The following is a 23,843-nucleotide window of genomic DNA, read 5'->3' on the forward strand; positions in this document are numbered from 1 at the left end:
GCCCGTTCTTGAGTGGTGTTCCGCCTAATTCTGTACCTAAAACACACATAACGCCCGTTGAAATTCTTGAAATTGATGAAAATCGAGAAATTTATGCGAGTGAACATGCAAACATTCCAATTCATCCTTGACCTTATAAAATGTGATGCTATTTTAAACTGCAAACGCTTGGAACAACAATTGCCTGTAAATATTCAAATCTAAATAGTATAATAATAATCATAATTTTTAATTTGATTGACTTGAATAAAAACTACATTACTGTGTCATAGCACCATTAGTTGAAGAAAATTCAATCCCTTGAAAAGTTTCATCTACAATTGAGTGCTCACTGTGTTTGTAATTAGTTTGGTATTTTTAAAGAATTCATCGTCTGGCCACACTGTGCCAGGAAAACGAAGATTTTGTATGGCGAAATTACGCGAATAGTTTTCGCTATTACGCTTCTGTTTACCTGCCTTTGAGCTTCCCGATCTCTGCCAGCAGGCAGAAGACTCCTGTTCAAAAAAAGACCAATGCAATTAAGTGGTTTAAGACGGCTAAAACCCGGTATTGTTTACTTTAAAATCGGCCCGCGCTTTTTTGTTGGTGCTAGATAAACATACGAAATGGAGCGGAGTCGAAATGGTCGGATTCGCAGAGCGCCTACTTCTGGATCCGATAGCGACGACACCTCAACTGCAGCTCCGAGGCGCAAGAAGAGCCGGAAAGGTAGAACCGATAATCAGGAGGAGGATGGCTTGGAGGAAGCGTCTACCTCGCAGACAGCGATTTCAAAGGCGCGTAACTCTGGTCCAAAAAAGTCGCAGAATGTCTCTACTATGAATCTTACGGTGGGCATTACATGAGATAATAAACATAATAACCGTTACTGAACGCAGATACTTCTCTTTCAGTCGGAGATGTCCATACCGAACGCTTTCAATCGCTGCGGCAAAGTCATTTCCATGCGCCTCACGAACTTCATGTGTCACTCCAATCTGTTAATCGAGTTTGGCCCAAATATCAACTTCCTGGTGGGCAATAATGGTAGCGGCAAGAGCGCTGTGATCACGGCTTTGGCGTTGGGACTGACCAGCAGCGCTCGGGTGACCAGCCGGGCTAGCAGCATACAGAGTAGGTTCAATATTTATTCAATGAAGCGTAAACTGAGTCATCAATATTCATATTGCAGAGCTAATTAAGAATGGAGAGGCAAGCGCCACCATTTCCATAACTCTGTCGAATACGGGATTGCGGCCCTTCAAATCGGAAATCTTTGGGCCGCATCTTACTGTGGTGCGCCACATCCGGCACTCATCGTCAGCTTATGACCTCCTAGATGCTCGCGGCCGAAGTGTTTCTAAGAAAGTGGGCGAAATCCGTCGGATACTGCTCTGTTTCGGCATTAACGTGGAGAATCCCATATTTGTATTGAATCAGGAGGCGGCGCGAGAGTTCCTGAAAGAGTAAGCAACTGACACCCATACCACGATACCAAGAATGCAACTACAGCAAAATTTTCTTAATTGTTTACAGTTTGGAGCCGGAATCTAATTACAAACTTCTGATGAAGGCAACACAACTCGATGTTTGCGGCATTAGCTTGTTTCAATGTCATGATCAGCGACGTCACTTCAGCCAAGACCTGGAACACTTGACAAAAGTACGTTAGCCAGTGGTCTTTAACCCATTTTCAAGAGTTTTTTATTACTTTAAACAGAAAAGGGAAGTCGTGGAGAAACAAGTGGAGGCAGTGGAGGAAAAGCTTTCAATACTCAAGGATAAGGAAGTCGTTAAGGTGAGAAACTAGGAGTAACCCAAAATGAGTTGAATGAATATGTGCTTAGGTATGTAATCAATAGGTGAAACTGGAGAAATCTAAGGTTATGTTGGCCTGGTTGGCTGTAACGCGTTCTCAAAAAGAGCTCGACCAGCTGGAGCACTCGATTAGCCTGATAGAAGACAAGAAGGCGAAGCTAGAGCAAACCACATCTAAAAAGGAGACCACCCAAGCCACGCTCACTCAGAAACTTAGGTAAGTTCACGCCGCATATTCTTTGTGATGAAATATTATATCCTAAAACACTGTCCTTTTTACAGCCAATTTGAGTCGACTAAAAATGTAATCTTAGATTCATACAAGGCCCAAGAAGTGAAGGTTAGAACGGCCAAAAAGGCAGTGCAAGATCTCCTAGTGAAGATCAGTTCTGTGAAAGCCCAACTTGATAATGCACAGCGAAGAATGAGGGAGGAGCAGCACACTTACGCTGCCTGCGAAAAGCACATTGGAAGCTACCATGCCGACTTTAATCGGGTGAAGGAGCAGAGGGAGGAGCACGCCAAGCAGATGGAGGCTCTGAAGAAACAAGTGGCTGAAAGTGACGAGCTCATCGCCCGTTTGCGGGAAGAGCAGCAACAGATGAAGCGCGAACTAACAGCCGTTCAGGAGCGCACCGATTCTGTGAAGCTTGAGAGAGCCCAGCTGCATAAATCGAAACGTAAGTTTACTTCTCTTTTAATAAAAAAATCGGTTGCTTTATCTCAATGTCCTTGCAGAGAGCATGCAATGGGAAATTGAGACGCTGTCCCGAAACAAATCCAACACTTTGTCCGTGTACGGTGAGCAAGCGATTCAAGTGGTTCATGCGTTGCGCACTCAGTATGCCGGCGGCAACATGCATAGGATGCCGCGCGGTCCGCTGGGCCAGTACATCAGTGCACCCAATCCCAAGTACCGCGATCTCGTCGAGAACCAGCTGCTCTCTTGCCTGCGCTCATACATTGTCAGTTCGGACAAAGAGCGTCAGTCGTTGCGGGCTCTACTGCAAAACAAGTACCCCAATGGAAATGTACCCACGATTATCACCAGTTCGTTCACAGATCGCGTTTACGATGTGTCCAGGCACAAGGTGCGGCCAACCACACCGAATACAACAGTGCTGATAGATGAAATCAGGTTGGTTTTGTCTTACCTTGTCTTGAGCTTCATTATTTAACTCCAACTCAAACTCTTAATTTTTTAGCTGTGATGATCCGGTAGTGATGAACTACCTCATCGACATATTGCGCATTGAAACAGTCCTTGTGACCGAGTCTAAGGAGATTGCAGAGTTTCTCACCTCGGATACTGAGAATGTACCTCCCAATCTGACGAGGGTATTGGTACCAAACCTGGGACTTGAGTACATACCATCGCCCAACTATGCAGTCTACTCCAATAAAATAAATCCGGCGAGATTTATTCATGTGAATGTCGACGATCGTATCCGCCAGATCCACATGGAGCAGGATGCCATTAGGGAGAAAGAGGCATCTATAGAAGAAAATTATAGGCAGCAGAAACGGATATTAGAGAAAACTAACCAAGAGATTTCAAAGATAAGTGTTTCAATTGGCAAGCATCAGTTGAGGAATAATCGGGCGATGCAGCAGAAAATTGAGTTGGAAAACTATGACTACCCAGAGCTACCGGAATATGACCGACTGGTAGGTCTTAAGTCCCTAAAGCCTTTAATAAAATAATGTTTTTGTCTATTTCCTGCTAGAAAACACATTTAAGCGACAGCGGCGAGAAGATTGAAAAGTGCAGGGAAGAAAGCGAAGCGCTACAGCGAAAACTGGAAGAGATCAACGAACGAAAGGAACAATTTAGCAGAGAAGAGGCTAATGAGACGCAGGCCCTTGAGCAAATCAATCAAAAGCTTTCCACCGTTGACACTGAGTTTCAGGAAGTGGCGTGTAAGATTCGTAGCCTCGATCTGCACTTTGAGGAAAACACTCGATGTCTGGAGAAAACGTTGCAGGTGGAGAGGAAAATGCTCGATTTGAAGGCGACTACTGTGGCAGAGTTGGAGAAGGCTCGCGCCGCGGCTGAGAAATTGGGCGAATTCATAGCTACGACGCAGTCGGAGGAGAGCATCCGCGAGTCGATAAGTCGTTACAAATCAAAGATCAAACAGGTGGAACAGCTCAACTACAACGTTGAGGAGGTGGAAAGTGAGTTGTCCGTGCTGAGGGATAATCTAGGGCAACAGGCCAATCAGTTAAAAGTGGTGGAATCGGTGATGCAGAAGTTGCGCATTGCGTACCATCAGCGGGCGCAGCAGTTCCAGAAATCGCGCCATCACTTCTTTACCATGGTTCAGTTTCAATTTGAGGTAGAGTAAAGTAGAGTCTTTACCCTTTCATAATTAATTAATTGATTTTTCTTGCAGCAAGCGTTGTCAATGCGCAAGTTTAAAGTGAGCTTCGATACCAATGATAGAGACAGGACGTGGAAGATTAATGTATTTCCGCCCAGTGGAAATGAAACATCAAATACCAGAAGCTTGTCCGGCGGTGAACGGTCGTTTACCACAGTTTCGTTGCTGAAAGGACTTTGGAGCACCTCAGATCATCCGTTCTACTTTCTGGACGAATACGACGTATTTACGGTGAGTTTTTTTTTATTAATTAATATTTCTATTTTATTGAACGTTTAAAAAATATATTTATACACATTAGGATGAAGTAAACCGAAAGTTTATTACGGAAATCCTCATCGACGAGGGAAAGCAGTGCCAGAACCGTCAGTTTTGTTTCCTCACGCCCCAGGACACTGAGGTCAAGGCTAGCAACTTTATTACGGTGCACAAGTATGAACTTAATATAACTTAATATAACTATTCTATACTGATTTACCCTTATTTTTAGGTTGGAGGCTCCCGATCGATAATGTTTATTGGAAATCAAAAATGTTGCAGGTCGACAACAAAGTTTGAGTATTAAGAAATGTATACAAATGTACAATTATCTTTTATTTTAAGATGATTTATCTGGGCTAAACAAACCACATACATAAAACATAAGCGCAAAGTTGTTCCATAGATTAAGATTGTTGTTAAGATTAAATTAAAGTAACGTATTTTATTATGATCTGGCAACCCTGTTTAAATCTGGAATGGTCAAGCTGCATGACAGCTGTGTGTTGCATGACAAACATACTAAAATAGGTTTTCAATAACAATATTAGTAATTTCACCGCTTTTATTGCTCTTGTGGTAAGCTTAGAACGTATTGCAGTTGATTTATACTTCCTACAATGCTCATCGTAATTAAAAGTTTAATGCAATTGCTTTCCTCAAGCAGTCTGATCGTGTATTAAGAGCCACCAGTAAGTAACCTCAAAGCGGCGCGGCGACTGCTTGATTTACTCTTATTTATTTGTTAAATTTATTAAGCTCAGCATTATGAGCCGAAACTACAAGGAAGATCAGACCAACGAGGTCGAAGCTCTGGACTCCATTTACAGTGGCGAAATGGAGAGTAAGTAACCAGGAGTTTTTTACAATTCCGAGCTAATATCTTCATGTTCATCCGATTAACAGTTCTCGCCACGGAGCCGTTTCACAAATTCCAAATTCCGATTGCCACGGAGGAGTACAGCGCCGAGGAGAGCGAAAACGGTATGTCCTGCAAATTGGTCTTCACCTACACAGCCAATTACCCCGATGGGGCGCCCTTGGTGGAAATCGAAGACCCGGAAAACTTTGAGGGAGCGTTTGAGTCGCGCCTACTGGAGCACCTGCGTCAGACTATCGAGGAGAACCTGGGTATGGAAATGATATTTTCGCTGGTGAGCAGTGCCCAGGAGTGGCTGAACGAGCGATGGGACGAGCACAAGTTCCATCAGGAGGAGCAGCGTGCCCAGAAGTTGAAGGAGGTCGAGGAAGAAGAGCGCAAGAAGTTCGAGGGTACGCGCGTGACTGTGGAGTCGTTTATGAAGTGGAAGCTGGACTTTGAGGACACCACGGGGATTGCGGCGAAGCGGGAGAAGAACAATGTGTCCAAAAAGCTCACCGGTCGCGAGCTGTTCATGTGCGACAACACGCTCAACGACTCGGACATCAAGTTCTTGCTTGAGGCTGGAGAAAATATAGAAAATGTCAAGATCGACGAGGCGCTATTCCAAGATCTGGGCGAGCTAGACCTCGATGAAGACGAAGACGACGAGGATTGGGTGCCCGGAGCCGATGACGATGATGATTAAATTTTATCTGTTGCCGGTGCCTTTATTGTAAAATAATCATTTCTCCAAAAACATTTCGTATATTGTTTATAACATTTAAATGCCAACTGTTTTATTTATTAGTCCAGATTGTTTGGATTCTGCAAACTCAAATCCGAAAGCTTAAGGCCGTGACTGGCCACAGACTGAATGTCATCGAGGTCGAAGTCTTCATCGCTTTCATCTTCCTGCTTTGGCTTTTCTGCGGTCAGGCTCTTACGAGCAGCCGGCAGACTATCACGAGGGAAATTCAGTTTTGACCAAGAACCGGGCTCCAGCTTAGGCAACGTTATCTCCACTTTTGTGCCGAGCATCTGAGCAGTGGCTTTGCTCACATCAACAATCTGTAAGAGAGCATAAATAAATGTAATGACCTCCTTTGGACTCGGATAGTTCTAAAACTTACGCCACGCAGTTCCAGGTCCAAGTCAAACCTGGCGTTCTCCTGCTCGGGGAAAACGAGATTGACATGTAGTCTAATTGGGTTCACCTCCACCACACTCTGGACAGGGTGATACTTCTTCGCATAAATGGCCACAACCACATTCGTGGCAGTTTGATGCCAATCGTAGCGGCACTGCACAACCTTTTTGTCTTCGTTCTGTAAACATAGCAAGGGATTGTAAGAGGTTTCCCGGAAAGATCGGTAAGACTCACCTCTTTAACCCAAATATGCTGGCCGTATACACAGCCCTTTTGAGCCATAAACTGTGCGAAGTCCGAGGTTCGCTTTTGGCAGCACGACCAGAACTTCATGCCTTCATGGAAAATTGGTACGCCCGGGTGGTAGGTGCACTCGCCGTAGTCGCTGCTGGTGCCCGTGCGGGAGTAGGTGCAGCCGTTGTTCTTGCAGCTGGTGCCCACCTCTGTGGAGTCGCTGGATTTTGCGGCCGGTGTCGCGTCCGCGGCCGGTTTCGTTGCAAAAACGGCAGTTTTTAGGGCAGGCGCTACCGTTGCCTGAAGAACGGTCAGCGGGGTTTCGATGGACGGCCGCGGTAGAGCCTCTTTGATGGGAGCGCGCACCTCGATGACCTCGTCTTTGTCGCACTCCTCTCTCACGGGTTTCTCGGGCTCTGGCGGCTTGACGTTCGAGTGCAGGGACAGTGTACAGCCTTTGATGTTCAGGAACTCAGTGAAGTCCACGGACTTCTTGTTGCAGCAGCCCCAACCCTTGTAGGCGTCGTGGAAGAACGGCTCGCCAGGATGGTGCCGGCATGATTCTATTTACGAGGTTTGGGGTAGGGGAAAACATCTGATTACATGTGCTGGGTTATACGGAAGGTGGGGTCTTACCATCGGTGTTGGTCGCCGGGTCGAAAAGCTGGCCGCAGCCTCTATTGTAGCATTGTTGCATTTTGACTATGGTTTGTTTAGTTTACTTCGCTTCATAGAAATTTGCTTTAATCTAGAATATTCGCAGTGTATAACTGCGAGTGTGACCAGTTCGGTATGCATGCCACAACCTAATTAGTGCACTGGGTATTGTCAACATTGTCAGAAATGGTCACATTGTCACTTTTTAAATTGTGCATTTATTTAAAATTCTTAATTGTGAATATAAAACTGTAACTGCACAACTATATATTTAATGTGTATCGTTGCTATCTGCTATCTCTCTCTCATCCTACCTCCCTCCCTCCCTATCTCTCTATCTCAGTCTCTCCAACTTTCTTTCTCTGACTCTCTCTTTGTTACTCTATCGCATTCGGTATGTTTCTCTGCGTATTCCTAGAGATATCTCTTACTCTCTCTACCTCTCTAGTGATATGACTTTCTCTCGCTCTCACTTTCTCTGCTCTCTTTACTCTATGACTATAAATACAGGCCCTGCCGTCGTACCGACCGCATTCTGTTCGTGGCCTCCCCTCTGTTTACATCCATAGTGACAGTGAAAGTGATTGCGATTGCCCTCCGACACCCTCCGACACATCTGGATAATCTGGTAGAAGCGTACTTCGATGAAGTCACCAAAATTAGAACTCTGCATTGGAGGAAATAAAGCAATGATGAAAAAGGACAACCGTGTGCGGTAAGTCTTAACAATGACAATTATTAAAAATATCTAAAAAAGTATACTCAAAGTTAAAAACCCAACTTTATGTTATGTATTTTTTTCTTCTTTGTTATGATATTTGAAAAACTTTGATTTACCAACAAAATTAGCATATTTAAATATGGATTTAATATACCCAGAAGGCCAAGAATGATTGGCAAAAGTGACTTATATTTTTATATGCAATCAAAATCTTAACATTTAAAAAAAGGTAAAATATTGAATATTTAATATATTATTTATTTAATATTTATGGAGTAACACCAATAAAATTGTCAAAAATACATACAAAAATACATACAATTTTTAATTTTTTAATTTTTAAAGATTATTATTAGTGCTCTAGTAAATTATTATTGATTTCACATTGAACTCATAAACTACAAGCCTATACACACTTAGTATTCTTGAAGTTAGCTTCCTTTCCTGTATTTATCTGAATTGAATCATTTATTTAATTTAGGGTTCACAAATGGTATTTCTTAAATACGGATTATTTCTGACATTTAATATTTTCAAATATCCGATAAAATTTAAAAGCATTTACCACTTTAATTCTTTTTTTTATACCAGCTTTATTAGTAAATAGTATCTCTAATATTATCAATTAAATTAAAAATCATATCACATTCTAGTATTATTATTTTGCTCTTGTAATATAATGATATGATACTGTTACTACCGTGTCACGGTCGCCAACTTTGATTGAGAGACCTTAATTCACACACGTGATCTATGCGAAACCTGTGACTACCTCGGAGTGTGCGACAATACCGCTCATCGCTGGTGGATTTGGAAAGGCCAGGCCAGAGTCGCGAATGCAGAGCAATTAAAAGTGATAGTAAATTTTGGAATTATGTTAATTACTGCCACTGTTCCGCCGGTCTTGGCTGCTGGCTTTACTTTATAGAATTTGCTAATTGCAAGACGGAATTGAACTAAAAACCATTATTTGCAAATCACCTGAAGGTCAGGCGGCAGCGGATACGTGATTTCTGACTTCAGCGACACTTTGAAATGGGATCAGAGAGTTGCTGGCTGCTGGCTGCTGGGGCGGGACCCGGGAATGTTTAGATTGTTTATTTGTCACCCATTTTGGGCCCCTTAGCAATGTTTTCACGGTTTCATTTTCATTTCTGCAGTTATTGCCCGCGGTGTCGGAGCTTGCAGTCGTTTCGCTGGAAATTCTTGTGGTCGGTCAACAAGGTTATCAACGCTCTTGGCGGCGCTTGCCCTGTTTCAAATGAAAATAAAATTATGACAAACTTGGCTGGCCGCCCACAGCGCATTTCCCGCTCCCAATGCACACTGCTCGGTCTCTTTTATTTGGCTGTGAATCATGCCATTGCTAATGATCCCCGGTTGCCCATTGTTGAGAAACCGCCCGAGAATTGTAAACTTTTTTTACTGCTTTATTTCCATTTCCATATGGCGGCGGTAGCGGCGGGTAGCGGTTGTGGGCTCGGTCTCTGTAGATTTTGACAGTCGCAGAAATACAAATAAATAAATAAAATAAATAAATATAGCGCTCGGTGGACAACCCCTGGTCGCAACATCGCCAGTGTCAATGGAAATTAACACCGCCCGGCGGCCTGACTTTGTCTCTTGCTCCCTGGCCTCCCGGGCGTATACGTAATTTAGCATACAATGGCAACGGCTAGAGCCAAAGCAACATGCAATTGTGGCGCTGCCTGTCATGTCATTTCGGTTTCGCCGCCAGTGTGCACACATTTTCCGCAATTGACTTTGGAGTTGCATTCGCAGCATTCCATAGCCACTGACGATGCCCTGGCGATGTGCGTGCTCTGGCTCAGTTGCTTTTATTGCCAATACTCCAGTTATCCTTATCGCTGATTGGCTGCCAATTTTGCAGCTAGAGGGATGAGGCAATTAGGTCGCCGCAATGCAAATGATCTGCCAGCACGCTCTCAAGTTCGTTTCCCAAGTCTTTTGTGTGCCAATCGAACTCTTGGGAAATTTTCATAAATGCTTAAGTAAGACAACTACAGAAGCTTAAGAAGAAGAACTATAAAACTCTGTATTTAACAATATATTTTATTGGTTTATTTTTTAATTAATATTAAATACCTTATACGACAGATAAAGAGATCCTGTGTATCATCAAGCAAATGAAGTACTCATCTTTCTAGGTCTCGCTATTTAGTTACTGTTCACATTCAAGTTAAAGACGTTGTGCCTATTGGTTTGTTAATAAGAGTTAACGCATTTATTTACAAGAAAAAATTGTTTCTAGTCTCCAGCTCTTGCTCCTAGTTCTTCGTCTCGTCCTCGCTGTCCGCTACTGACTACTCAACATGACTCGGTTTTGGGGCTCTGGCCTCAGCTTCATCTCCATTCGGATCTGCATCTGCATCCGCCTCAGAAGTACCTAAATCGCGTGGTGTACGGATTACCGAAGAAGTTATACGTCGCATAGGCGGTGTCGGGGCTCTGGAACGTGGTGCTAAAGAACGTCGGATCCGCTGCTACCGCCACCGCTGCCGTCGCTGTTCAGACAAACAAAAGCGATTTAATTGGGTTTCTCACTCGACGTGATTAATATGGCATTTATTGTTGGGCAAGTGCACTTGGAGTATTTGGGGGGTATTAGTTGCGGTTGCTGCGGGTGCCAAGTTCTGAATTCCAAGCGTGGGCGTCACCCAATGACGCGGACCGAAGGTTGAACCCGTCCCCGTCTCAAAGCTCGAGCTCTGTCAATCTCAATCACAATCGCAATCAAATCACAGAGTCGACGTCACACAGTCATTGGCCCGATCGCCTTTGAATGTCCGTCCGTCTGACAACGCCCAACGCTGTCGCTTTGATTAGAATGTCGGTCACATTAGGCCACTTCTCTCTCGACCAAAAAACCACTCGATGTATACACTGGGAAAATTACTTTAACTACCTAAAGCCATCTGAAATATCTTCTTTAACCATAAACGGTTAGTGTTATGTGTGCAATTAATGTCTCACTTGGATACCTCGATGACTTTCAGTTAACATTATTTTCCTTTTTATCGACAAGGACATTCCCATTAGAAAAGGACGTCAAAAAACTTTTCTTTGTTCGTGGAAGTGTGGTGGGTGGCTGCGGTTTGGGATTGTCCAACGTCAGCAAAGGCAATCGCCGCTCCAATGCTGGTCTGGAACTAAACCAGGCGGGGATCGAGGGTGCTGCCATTAATCTACGCCAGTCTTGGGCAATTGTTACGCGGCGGCTTCAGTTATAGATTGGAGCTGCCATTACCATTACCATTGCCTGGCGGCAGGCCTCGGCCTCCTAGCCGCAGGCAGTCCTCATCAGGAAGCCGAATCCCACTGCGTAACCATTTGTGGCTTAGACTGCGTTTTGCGGCTTCGGCGGTGCGAGAGAGAGAACTTTTGCCATGCAAAATTAATTACACAATGGCCAGGCTATGTCCGCGTCCAGCTCAAATGCTCAGGCTCAGGCTCAGTCTCAGGCCCAGCGATCGTGCATAAATTGTCAAATTGTAAAAATTATCTCAACTTAGCGTCGTTTGTGTTCGTTTGTGGGTTCGATGGCTTTTTACGCTTTTTGTTCCAGTTCATTGTGAAATGTCTCCCCATTCATTTGTTTCGAGTCCAAGTCGCAGTCCTAGTCCTCCAGCTTGCTTAGAAAAAGTTGCTCCATTTCTGTTTATGTTTCGGTTTGCCTCCAACTCTCAAAATCGATATGCAAAAAAAGAGTTGTGTCTGCTCGCCTGCCAACATATTTTGCATGCGGCAAAAGCAAAGACAGAGCGGCGAGTCGCATTAGTCGCGCATATCATTGACTCCGTCTGGTCGGTGTCTGCTCCGTCCCGTGGCTTCAAGCCATTCCATTCCTCGACTCTAGACCAGATTCCATTTATACTCCACTTGGAGTAGTAGCAATTGTTGCTCCAGCACCTGCTTCTGCTGGGATCGTTAAGTCACGGTAACTAAGGGTATCTCGGTTAAATGAAGTCTCTTGTCCTGCACAGGATAAAAACGACTTAATTCCTTCTTTCTTAACCCCATCAAATTTTAAACATTTAAGGTAAAGAAAGCTGGCTGGGGCTTAAAATAAGTCTTAAATCAAATATATGTCACACGAAGTAGCTTATCTTCCCCTTTAATTACTCATCGTTTTGTCTGACTTCCCCCCATGGGCCACTTGGTCTACATGTGTTCGTCTGCGGTTTACCAGGTGCTCCTCCGCCTGCGAAGCTGTGGGGGAGAGCATATTCGGACCGGTCATAGTCGATGGTTTCCCAGGTTCCGTCTTCGTCTGTGTCGTGGTTTAAGTGCCGCTGCACTTCAAAGCCGGAGCGTAGCCGTGTTAATTAGGCGCTAGTTTTATGTGCGCTTAAAATAATTGCTACCATTGGAGTGGAGTGCTTATCCATATGCAAAAATAAAAATATAAACAAATGGTGCATTGACAAAACGTAAAAGGCAAAACGTACAAATAATATTGTGTGCCGAAACGTTTTTCCGAGTAATTTTGGAGCCAAAACAAGAGGTGTGAGTGTGTTTTATTTCATTTTCGTTTAATAATATCTTTCGGTTTATTCATAATTTAAATTTAGCTCGTTGTTACAAATAAAATAAGGTAAAAATAAAAAGTAAAATCATAATACAATTCCAATTTGAAACATAAATTATAAAGAAGCAGAAATCATAAGAAAATAAAAAACAATAAAGTGGGATTTAACATTGGGTTTTCAAGCTAATTAAACTAAATAATGTTACATTGTTTAAGGGGAAGGAGGAATGGGAGCTGGGAGTTGGGAGTTGGAGGAGCAGGTGGTGCAAAGTTAGTTATGGGACTGTTTGTAGGTGGTTAGCTGGGGGCTGTAATTAGCTAAGAGGGGCGCACTTCCGTTTCCGGTGCGGGTGCTGGTGCTGGTGCAAGTGCAGGTGCTTGAGTTTTGTGCTTTGTTTTTAGGTGTTGTGTGTGTTTATTAATTACTGGTAATTCGGTGTGGGGAAGATTTGTTACTTTAACCAGAGCGTTTTCCTGCGAATAAGACATTGTGTGTGATTGATTGCAAATTACTCGACAATTATTTAACAATTACAAAGAAATAACAACAAAAACGCGGCTACATATTGCACTAATAAAGCTTTTTCTCCTCTAGGAGTGTGTGTGTGTGTGTTTGTGAGTGTTTTGTGTGTGTGTATTGTGTGCTTGTGTGGGTGCTAGAGTGACTGTGTGTGGGTATGATCAGCTGCCTCAGACAGTGCGCTTAAAGAGGTTCGCATTACTTTGCTGGGGCGGCACAAAACCGTATCCGGAGGCACCCACAACCACGCCGCTGGACTCGTCCACTGCATCTGGGGGCGAGGGAGGGAACACCACGGGTCCTGCAATAGAAATACATATTAGATGAATCCCAGGTAAGACACATTTCCCATTATCCACAACCCATTACCCAAAAACCCAAGATAACCAAATACTCACCTCGATTCTGTCGGGGATCCCGCACCTGTGTGGCCGAGGGCTGTGCCAGAGTCAGGGGATCCGGGAATCCGAAACGAGCCCTGCTGGGAAACTGACCCAAAAAGTATTGCTGACCCGCGGCAAAGGCCACGAACAGGCAGAGGGCGGCGGCGATGGTGACTAACTGCAAGTGGAGGAGGACAGAGATCGGTGGGATTAATACTTAGATATCGGAGCACATATACTGTGTACAAATGGCCAATTGCACTGGTTACACGCTGGCCAAAGCAATTAAGCCGTGGAAATGTGTGCCAATGCCATAAGCCGACAATTAAATAACAAACGCAAGACGCAGAATGCCACATGGCTCGCTTTCGGCCCGGTCAAGTGCAGTCGCCTTGAGCACGAGCCACGAAGCCAGAAAGCCAGAAAGGCAGAAAGCCCGAAAGGTAAGGTGCCAGAAAGCCGGAGTGTCGACTTTGCCGTACTGCCAGCTTACAGTTCCAGTTCAATTGCTTTCGGTTACGGTTCTGGTCGATGGCCAAAGCACCTAGGCAATTTGCCACGCCAACTGGTGCAATAGGCCAAGACGAATTTATGACATAAATGTTGGTAGCTAATAAGGGCATCGCCCAGTGGGTTTTTTAAGCCAACAATTATGGTCGGTTCTTTGAAAAGTCAACTGAAATACTGCGAGTAATATTTGTGGAATATAAGATAATGATATCCTAAAGTATCTTATTTTAAGTCATAAAAAAAGAAAAGCTATTACTTCTCTGAATTATATTTTTATTTATATTTCAAAGCACTTATTTTATCACTTTAACAGTAAACTTAGTTATGTTAAATTATGTAAAACACAACTCATTAAAAAATAAGCTTTTGCTAAACGCATTTGGGGCTTATTAAAAATAGTATATCTTAAAAATTTCAGTTGGATTTAAATTAATTTGGTTGCCAAATACTTACATTGCTTTCGTGGTAACAAAATTATAAGCGATAAAACGTTTGAAGATCTAAGATTTGTTATGTTTTATGATAAAAAATAGTTTTATAAAGCTCTCGCATTGAAAAATATCTGACCAGACATCCGATTTCCTAATCATAATTTGACTGGGAAGTGGTTTACACTATGAATTGTTAATTTGAAAAACTTGAAAGACTGCAGTTTAATTGTGATCGGTTTGGGTAAATAAAATCATGATTGCTCTGTGGCTCCAGGAAGTAGTCACGCTAAAGACTCACTCCCCGGGCCAACTAGGCTAGTTAGGTTCCTTTTATGTGCTCTGTTTTATTGACTTTCAATGCTGCAAGCAGAATTAACACGAAAACTGTGCGCTTTATTCAATGCACATCACGTTGAGCCGCCACAACTGTGCCGAAGTGTGATAAATTTGTTAAATAGCAATCACGGCTGCGATTATTTTCCCGCTGACCCCAATCTCCGCACACAGTTCGGGATGCTAATGGAGCTTAGGCCGGCGGAGAGTGGGAGTGGAAGCCACATGCTGTGCAAATTGCCTGCCGACTGGTCCATAAATCCAATAGACTGTCGGCACGGAGCGCTACTCTGCCGATAGAGTGGAGCTGGACCTGGGACATGGGCATGGACATGGACCCGGTGTCGAACGTCTCAGTTAAGGCCGTCACGCAGTTGGCAGACTGACTTTAATCATAGGGCATTTTTGACTTAATAGAACGGGTTTCTGGCCAAAGTCCGATTCCAATCGATGCCCACTTGGGCTTAAGTAGTGCAACCTGCACATGCAAATGTTGCAAAACCTCCTCTGTGCTTCATTAATTGTTTAATGGGCCGCGCCTTCGTTGGAAGCCAACTAATATGTTATTTGTCGAGGGATATACACATGCTATTCAATCCCTGTGGGCCAGGCCAGGCCAGGCTGCAACAATAAGGCTAATTGCTATTAGCCAAAATATGCTTCGAAAAATGGTTAGCAGTTTGAACAAAATAATCAAAAAATATGCAAACAAGGCGGCCGCAAAGTTGCCAACAAGACGGCAATGCGACTTGTGAAAAAATACTTTTAATTAATTCGTGTTTGTTGTGGCTGCTGAAGTTGTTGTCCGCCAGACAGAAAACTTAGAGACTAAAACTGAGCCTCAGACGGAGACGGAGTTGGAGACGGGAACGGAGACTACAACTGAGACTTGGAGTCGTCGTTTATTACCACATCCAAACAGTGGAAACAGTGGCAGTGCACAGGAATCGGTTGCAGCCAAAGAGTTCTCGAGATCGGCGAACATGAGATCGTTAGGGGGAAACACAATCCTACAGAGAGTACTACAGATCTGTCACTTGAATAGTTTTGACTAATGATCTGATCGGGGCATTAAGTTATGGACCGTTTGTAATCCATTTGCGGCGATTACTCCACAAATTTTGACTGCAAATTGCGGAAACTGTGCCATGTTCCATTACAATTTAATAGTGCGACGTGATTTTTGATTTTTAACAAATATCTGACATTTATTTCTGGTTTTTTTTTTAGCGATGTTCTATGAATTATTTAGGTAAATAATGATTTATGGTCAAGTAATGACCAAGGTTAAGATGTTTTGTTATTTACTTGCATAAATTGACCTAGGATATATAAAGGAGACTAGAACTTGATTAATTAATCAAGAAAACCTAAGCCATAAGTAATTATAAATGATTCAAACTTAAGTAACTTCTTAACCAAAAAATTAGAGATCAATTTGAATTAAATTAAAATGCTGACAACATGTTTTTCACCTGATAACATTCTGTGATATGCCCACGAAAAAAACCAACTGGCTTAAACGGAAAGGAGCACGAACCACCTCTAGAAATGGCTTTCAAAAAGTGAGCCATACAAATTAGATCCATCTGTCTTGGCCAGAGCGGTTCTCCCCTTCGTCTGAGCCACAGAGCTGGTCACTTTGGCCACTCTTGGCCAGTCAACGTACTCCAATTTGGCTCCGACTGCGGCATGTAAACACATGTAGCCGTCACAATGTCGTCAGCCGGTGCTTTTTGCATCTGGAATTCCGCGAATGCCGCGGGAGTTTGGAACCCGATTCGAAGACAATCGATTTGGTTAATTTAGTGGCTTTTAATTGGGCTAATTAGCTGATGTTAAAGGTAATGGTGGTGGGGTGGCGGTAAGAGAAGCAGGCCTACGGTCTTATCTTCCTGGGCGCATTGCCTCCCCTCGGACAAGGGGCTCGAATGTAGACAAATTAGCAAAACAAATGACCTTAGATATGATTTCGTAATTGGGCGACTTGGTCTGCTAAGTCACACTGCAACGCTACACAATTCGAGGCACGCAGACAGACAACTACTATTGCCCCGAGCTGTGGACTCGAGTGGATACGAGTGGTGCCGCCGCTATTGGCCAACGGCGGCTCATGCGAAAACCCACCCACCCACAACAATGATTAAGTGCAGCAGCAGCAGCAGCAGCAGCATGTGAGCGTGCCAGTGCATATAAAGCTAAATAAAAAATCACTAACGTTGGCCATGGACGGACGACGATAGCTGCTACATTGTCTAGTTAGACCGAAAGCGCTGATAGCCTTTGGATTCGGGGTATAATAGCACTGTCATGCCGCTGATAGCTTTCAGTTTAAAGTGCATAAAAATTGATTCATAAATGCAAAAGGAGACTTTTAAATTAGGGTATTATCCTTCATTTTCAACGAATAAACTTAAGTTTCAAGGAGTCTTTTTAGATAGGTGAAATATAATTCCCTAATTTCCATAAATAATAAAATATGAATGCAGATATATCTGACAATGAGTTTTTTTAAATATATATCACTGACTAAGATACTAAGTAAAGTAATTTAAATATATATATATATACATATATATATTAGAGATAAGTGCATTTGGAAGTCAGTTATATTGAATTCTTGTTACCCCCTTCTAATTTTTCACTTATTTAATTGCTTCTTGCCTATCAGTGATCGTAATGTATAAATCTCGTTTCCTTGATCTTTATATTTCGATCATATTGGATTTAAAAATTCCTATCCTGGACATTTTTTTTGGCCAGCTTTGCAACGGTGCTCCCTTTATATTTTCAATTTTGATTTTTCTATTTCTATGCGCTGGCATTTATGGGTGTTTAGATTTTGATTGGCTTCCAATATGCACTATAAAATAAGTTATATTTATTGCTCAACCAAAGCAACAGGTAATCGAAAAATACTTTCAATGTGTTCAAGAGCCGTTCCAGAAGCTTAGCTCTCGGTTTAAATAATTTGCATGACTCAGAGGGAGCTGGAGTCCGATTCCGTTTCAGTTCGGGAGCCTGGAAAAGCGGGACTGATGGATATCCAGGTGGCAGGCGAGCAGCTGCTAATTAATCTTGTTTATGCTTAAACGATTTGTCATTTGCCTGGTCGGGCGTAATTAATTTTATGTGAAAACTACACGTAGATGGAAAAGTGAATGTGATTTGGGCGAGACAATTGAACTCGCCCCGAACACGACTTATTATTGTTATCTTTTGTCGGCGATAGCAACGCCCAGTTGCTTTTTTTCTCTCCCTCAAATTTGGCAGAGGGGTCAATGCTCGATTGAGCAACGTTTTGGCTGACTTTCAACACGGAAGCTCGTATCTTGAAGCTGGGAGCTGGGAGCTGGGAGCTGCGGGATTTTGGATCTCCCAGCTCGAACGGCCGGTCGTCCGACTTTGAGTGGCAAACGCAAATATCGCCGGGTCTGCTCCGGTGTTGGATCGGTGCAGAGTGCTTTGGATGTAGTAGGTGCAACATCAGCAACATCAACTCGGCAACATCAACAACGACTTTGGACTGACTGCCGCCGCTTCAAATTACTTTGAATTGTGTTTAATAGGTGGGAAACGGAGTCAGTTGGCGACTTCGTGGCCAGCTGCCCCGCTGATTGTGTTGCCCAATCCATCCCCATTGTCATTGCACGAGTAATTGTAATCGGAATTGTAATTGGAAATGTAATTGAATTATTAAACGTCAATTTGGACGCTAGGAAGTGCAAAATTGCAGCGTGAGAATCGGTAATGGAGGGCGCTTTTCCTTTTTCCTGCCATCGGAATGGGTTCAAGTTCAAACTGGTTACCAGCTGCATGTCGGCCAAATTTGTATCGTTTAGAGTCTGACAAAATGCCAAACACAGCGCCAGTCAGTGGTAGACGCACATGCCTCATAAATATGGTAATGGGCACGCGAATACTCAGCACAGATTTGCGACTAGCGACTCCTTCGATCGCCGGCGATAAATCTAGCAGAAATACTTTTCGCAACCCGCAATCCGGAGCATGTGGGCAGTTGATTTTTAGTCGCCAACTGGACATGTGTACGTCGTCCATGCCATGCACTTGCCATGTGCACTGACTGACCTGCCGACTGACTGACTATGCGGACAATTGCGACTACAGCCGGACCCGAATCTAGCGATTGCAACAGCTGCTCCAGCTCCAGCTCCAAGTCCAGCTCCAGCTCCAGCTGTAGCTCCAGCTGTAGCTCCAGCTCGTGATCCTATTCCCATTCCGACTCCAACGCTAATCGCTGTCCAGCGACGCGACAGAGAGCTGTAATAAAAACTGTTGTGCCCGCTGCGATGGGACGATATCGAATGACATGGCCAGCAGCTCCAGATAGCTTTGGTCTCTTGGGAATGTTTAGGCCTGTTGTCAGATTAAAGTGTGGAATAATCTTCAAGTGCTGACTTAAATAAATCTCCTGAAAAGCCTACCAATCTCAAACGAGTGGAGATATACATTTGCAAATGTACATTTATTTATATATATCAATTAAATATTTTTATAATTAACTGAAAGCGGAAAATAAAATAATTGAGGTGAAAGGTCATTGCAAATTCTGAACTTCCATTTTTAGCTGACTTAGTAATTGAGTTTTTTGAGCTTGAGTTCAACAAACTTAATAAATCCTCAATTAAATTTCCTGAAGAACCTAACATTAAGTCATTTATTGTTTTTGCTAATTAATCAGATTAAATACGTAAAGTAATTTTGTTTTTAAAATACAATATCGAATAATATTTCTAAGAGCTTGAAAACCAAAAATGCTTATTGATTTAAGCCACATTTAAACATTTGAAACGAAAGACTTAGGCAACGAACTTGCAACCAAAAAACTAATATTTTAAAACTTTAAGGAATTAATCTCATATTTAACTTGATATAAAAGAAATGCTTAATTTACGCGATTTGCCATTTTGTCACCCTTTTATTACACCTTTTTTAATTTCTACATTTCCCTCCTTAATATTTTTTTTCATTCTTCTGCAACAGAGTGTGTCGATATCTCCACCTGACCCAAAGCCCACATCCAAACGAAACCAAGCCAAGCAGCTTTGGAGGTGGCGGTAATTATGCACGAAATGGACTTGTCGTCTTTGTCCCCGTACATGGGCATTAAGCAATCGGCACTTTCCGGCGTGACATCTTCATTAGAGGGAAGCCAAGCGCAACGCAAAGACCAAGTCCACAAACCCAAATCCAAAATACTAAATCACAAAATACAAAATACAACATCAAATTGTACGAGTACGAGTACGTATGGCAATTAATTTGAATTTCCACACGCAAAGCGTGCAAAAGGCAGTAACTTTGGACCATGGAACGCGGACGGACATCTGCCGCAGCGATTAACCCAGTGGGCTAAGCGGGATAGGAGCTGGAGAGCTGGAGCTGGAGAGCTGAAAAGGCTGCGAGCAATTAATAAATCTTGTTCGTGTGCATGGCCGAAATCCTAATCGAGAGCGACGTTGATTGCGGTTTCCCAGGGTGCCAGCTCTGCCAGGTCCACTCCGATCCCCGTTTCCCGCGTGCAGCTGCCAACTCCATGTCCACACCATTGGCCCATTGCATAAGCTCTTTTCCAATGCATTGCACGCTTGCATTTTTATAATGTTTAAGTTTTTAAGTTTGATTTCGCTCTGTCGTCGTTGTCGTTGTCGTTGTCGTTGTCGTTTTATTTTCCATTTTCCACGCACAGCTTCGGTTCATTTGATTCATTCATGACTGCTTTTGGCGCCGGGATGGGATGGGGGGGGGGGGATTATTGGCCGGAGAGCCGGCTTGGGACACGCAATTGGACACAAGAAGTTGGTCAGCCGGCCACTTTGGCTTGGTCTCTGCTCTTGGCTTTGGCTTTGGCTTTGGCTATGGCTCTTGGCGATTGGCGCGTGTGTATCGCACTTTTCAATTAAGTTACAAAACGCATGCCCCAGCACGTTTTCGGCTTGTTTTCTTGTCTGCCCCAAACTGCCAAGATCTGGCCTTCAACATGAACTTGAATACAATCTTGCGTTTTTTTGCGTTTTTGCGTGCGTTTTCCCATGTAATTGCAGGCTACTCCACTTGATGGTCGTTTGCGTGGCGGAAACGCAGGCGACTTCTTATTAAACCTGGTTAGAGATCTATAATTTTGGAGACCAAGCGAAACGTAAATGTTTCATTGACCCATAAACCTTATGATATGATTCAGAATTTGCTTGGGAAAATATGCGACCGCCAGCGATTATGAAAATTAGTTTAATTAGCTGCTGGGGCTTAGCCCATTATAAGTGTATGCATATTTTTCTCATGGTGACTAACTTTTTGATGAAATATTTAAATTTAAAGCAATAGCAGCTTCCGATTATCAGCGGAATTTCATTATTGATATTTATTTTTAAATATTAACAATAAAGTCAGGTAAATTGACAAAGACTTCAAACGTTTACTTTTCTTTTAAATTATTTTAAGCATTGCACAAGTGACTTTTAAAATTGATTGTGAATATTGTTCATTTTGGAGCCAATAACATTTAAAATCGTTAATAAAGTCCCAACTGGTTTAATTAAATAATCAAACAAAGGTGAAAACGTAAACTTTTATTTGAAATTAAAAGAAATTTCAAAAAATAACGAGCGTTGGGGCGAAATGAGCTAGCATTCCAGCTACGTGTTCATAATCTCCTTATCAAGATCGAATTATGTAGAAAGATCTGGCTTGGATTATGCATACTCGTATATTATGCATACGAGTTTTCATCAAATTTTCATCGGATGGCCTCTCATATTAATGCAGGCCCAGAAAAGCAAGCCATAAAGTTATATTTGGCCTAGAGCATATAGGAACTGATATAGACATATCGAGGCGGTGGCTTGGCTGGCTGGCTGGCTTTCATGGCCCGCTGGCTGACACACACGACTTTGTTACTCTGTTGGCCATAAATTAGAGTGCCAGGGCCCAATAAAAATTCTTGAAGAGAGCGAACAATGCAGCCGTCGTCATTGGACCAGGCCGCAGCGGTCATTTGGCAACTGTCAAACCGAAATAGTTGACTTCATTTGCGGCTTAAACGAGGCTTGAACGTGTTAACAATTACAGAGCATTAGCGAGCACAATTGTCGCGAAAACGAAAGACTTAAGAAGCAGACTTGTGGCGACAACGAAAGACTTAGGAAACGAACTTGCAAGGAATTTGCAACGAAATATGCATAATAAAATACTTAAAAATACTTACGAATCTCATATTGCTGGCTGATTAAGCTGCGCTGGTATGTGCGTGTTTGAGAAGCTGCAATTAGTTAACAAATATTGGAATTATTATTAAACACTTGCACTTTTTATTTGCTTGAACACGAAAACGTTTTGGCTTTGAATTTCATTAATTTTTGTTTAACGTCTGTTTGGCAAATTCTTCAGTTGCTAGTTTCGTAAACAAATGCAGCAATGCGTTATTTTCTTTGTTGCTTGATTTTGTTATTTGTTGTGTGTGTTTTTTCCGTTGCGTTTATTATGGTTACCGACGAGCACGCGAAGCCAGGAAAAAAAGAGCTGAATCCAAAGGCTGTGAACTGCGGACCGTCCGCTCGCAACAATGTAACTGAATGACTGACTGACTGACTGACTCTACTTCAAGTGCTGCTGGCTCTTACACGGTGGATATTTTCGTGGACTCTCGGAGTGGGGATCGGATCTCGGACTGCTCTGTACGGCTGTGCAGTAAAACGTTTAATGAATTCCAACAGATATGCTCAGTTGATTTTATATAAAGCATGGCCCGAACGTCGACGTCGACGGCGCTGTCCCCGTCGCCGCGCGATTGTTCCGTGCGTTTTTGTCTTGAGTGAGTTTTCTCAGCCAGCTTGAGTGAGTTTTTTTTATGTTTCAGAGGAGCAGGTGGCTGGTAGCTTGAAGGTGCTCCAAACGGTAGCAAACGTTGGCCTACGTGCAATTTGCCTTTGCCCGGCGGCCACGTGATGTTTGTTCTCTGCAGGGGAATCGGAGCCGCAAACTGCAGCGCGGATTCAACTTTCTAGCGAATCAATATTCATTTGGGGGCTGCCCATGTTGTTGGTTCCGGTAACCAGTTTTGGGTCTCCAAACGGGTCGATCAGCTGCTGCTGCTGCCGCTGGACGCCCATGCAAATCCGTTTATCTAGCATATGTAATTGGAAAGCTGGCCAGCAACACCTATAGGTGTACAGGTGAAAACAACAACTTGGCCTCTTCCGCCTCGGTCGGCCACTTCCACTTGACCGTGAAATTTGCCATTGTATTTGCTGGATTTAAATGACAATTTACGTTATGCTCGCTTCTGTGATTAAGAATGCCAATATGCATAATTATAATCATAACACAAACGGCGGCAGTGTCACAACTATGATTGTCGTGAACACACAGCACGCTCGATAGTTCTCAGCCGGAAGCGGAGCAGTCCATGATGCCCCATAGAACCCCGTCGGCAGCATCTTTCCGAGCTAAGTGTATCGTTAAACGATTGACATTTATGTGACGGACATGCATTATGGATGTCGCTAAATGTTTGCTGCTGTGTGGCGGCCCTTAAAAAACGGCGATAAATGTGAAATTCATGAGGAATGCTTGTCATGCTTGATTAACTTTAATTTAATACGATTTGCACACTTGTCTGCTGCTATGCGAGAAATGCGTTTGTGTTAAATCGAGTCTTTTTTTTATGTTTGTAGTTTTATACGCCAACTCTTCGGGGGGGCAGCGAGGAGCGGTGCGGAGCGGGAGAGAGCAAGTTCAAGTTCAATCCACAGCTGGCCACAAAAGCTATTGAATATTCAATTTATACTCTCCGCGAAAGGGTTATGTCAGCTAAAGGTCTAGACTTTACAGTTGGCTGTATGGCAAAACCGATTTTACTGGACTTATAAAAACAGCTAAAGATTAAGATTAATTTAATTTAACCACTCTACAGGTGTTGAAACTATCGGATAAGTATAGTTTGGGGTTCTCATTTATTTGAAATACACATTATGTTGGTAGATATATAGCTATATACTAAGAGGTAATACAACTAAAAAAACAGGCTAAGTTTTA

The 23,843-nt window shown here is 43.0% G+C and overlaps 4 protein-coding genes across 6 annotated transcripts; 2 read left to right on the forward strand and 2 right to left on the reverse strand.

Moving 5' to 3' along the window:
- Positions 1 to 326: 326 nt before the first annotated feature.
- SMC6 (Structural maintenance of chromosomes 6) lies at positions 327 to 4,896 on the forward strand. Its single transcript, XM_020958444.2, has 13 exons — positions 327 to 833; positions 897 to 1,116; positions 1,175 to 1,448; positions 1,519 to 1,645; positions 1,703 to 1,780; positions 1,845 to 2,017; positions 2,083 to 2,480; positions 2,539 to 2,938; positions 3,006 to 3,468; positions 3,528 to 4,139; positions 4,197 to 4,415; positions 4,486 to 4,616; positions 4,675 to 4,896. The coding sequence occupies exons 1-13, from the start codon at positions 609 to 611 to the stop codon at positions 4,694 to 4,696; spliced, it is 3,342 nt and encodes a 1,113-aa protein (XP_020814103.2). The 5' UTR covers positions 327 to 608; the 3' UTR covers positions 4,697 to 4,896.
- A 22-nt stretch (positions 4,897 to 4,918) lies between these two features.
- Positions 4,919 to 6,090, forward strand: LOC110189720 (RWD domain-containing protein 1). 3 transcript variants are annotated; one of them, XM_020959914.2, is made up of 4 exons: positions 4,919 to 5,021; positions 5,083 to 5,134; positions 5,202 to 5,286; positions 5,349 to 6,090. In XM_020959914.2, the coding sequence occupies exons 3-4, from the start codon at positions 5,211 to 5,213 to the stop codon at positions 6,008 to 6,010; spliced, it is 738 nt and encodes a 245-aa protein (XP_020815573.1). In that variant the 5' UTR covers positions 4,919 to 5,021; positions 5,083 to 5,134; positions 5,202 to 5,210; the 3' UTR covers positions 6,011 to 6,090. The 3 variants fall into 3 exon arrangements, with proteins under 3 accessions (XP_020815573.1, XP_086689802.1, XP_020815581.1); XM_086833676.1 differs by having other exon boundaries at positions 5,107 to 5,134; XM_020959922.2 differs by having other exon boundaries at positions 5,110 to 5,134.
- On the reverse strand, positions 6,007 to 7,497 carry mora (cysteine and histidine rich domain containing protein). Its single transcript, XM_020959903.2, has 4 exons — positions 7,322 to 7,497; positions 6,686 to 7,248; positions 6,435 to 6,629; positions 6,007 to 6,372 (listed from the first exon to the last, which is right to left on the reverse strand). Exons 1-4 carry the CDS (start codon positions 7,380 to 7,382, stop codon positions 6,109 to 6,111), a joined length of 1,083 nt encoding a protein of 360 aa, XP_020815562.2. The 5' UTR covers positions 7,383 to 7,497; the 3' UTR covers positions 6,007 to 6,108.
- A 2,784-nt stretch (positions 7,498 to 10,281) lies between these two features.
- On the reverse strand, positions 10,282 to 22,819 carry LOC110189468 (uncharacterized). Its single transcript, XM_020959550.2, has 5 exons — positions 22,430 to 22,819; positions 22,015 to 22,068; positions 13,531 to 13,693; positions 13,335 to 13,433; positions 10,282 to 10,588 (listed from the first exon to the last, which is right to left on the reverse strand). Exons 2-5 carry the CDS (start codon positions 22,021 to 22,023, stop codon positions 10,461 to 10,463), a joined length of 399 nt encoding a protein of 132 aa, XP_020815209.2. The 5' UTR covers positions 22,024 to 22,068; positions 22,430 to 22,819; the 3' UTR covers positions 10,282 to 10,460.
- Between the last annotated feature and the right edge of the window lie 1,024 nt (positions 22,820 to 23,843).

Source organism: Drosophila serrata, unplaced genomic scaffold (assembly GCF_035046125.1).
Source record: "Drosophila serrata isolate PLE 108 unplaced genomic scaffold, ASM3504612v1 contig_32, whole genome shotgun sequence".
Taxonomy (NCBI): Eukaryota; Metazoa; Arthropoda; class Insecta; order Diptera; family Drosophilidae; genus Drosophila; species Drosophila serrata.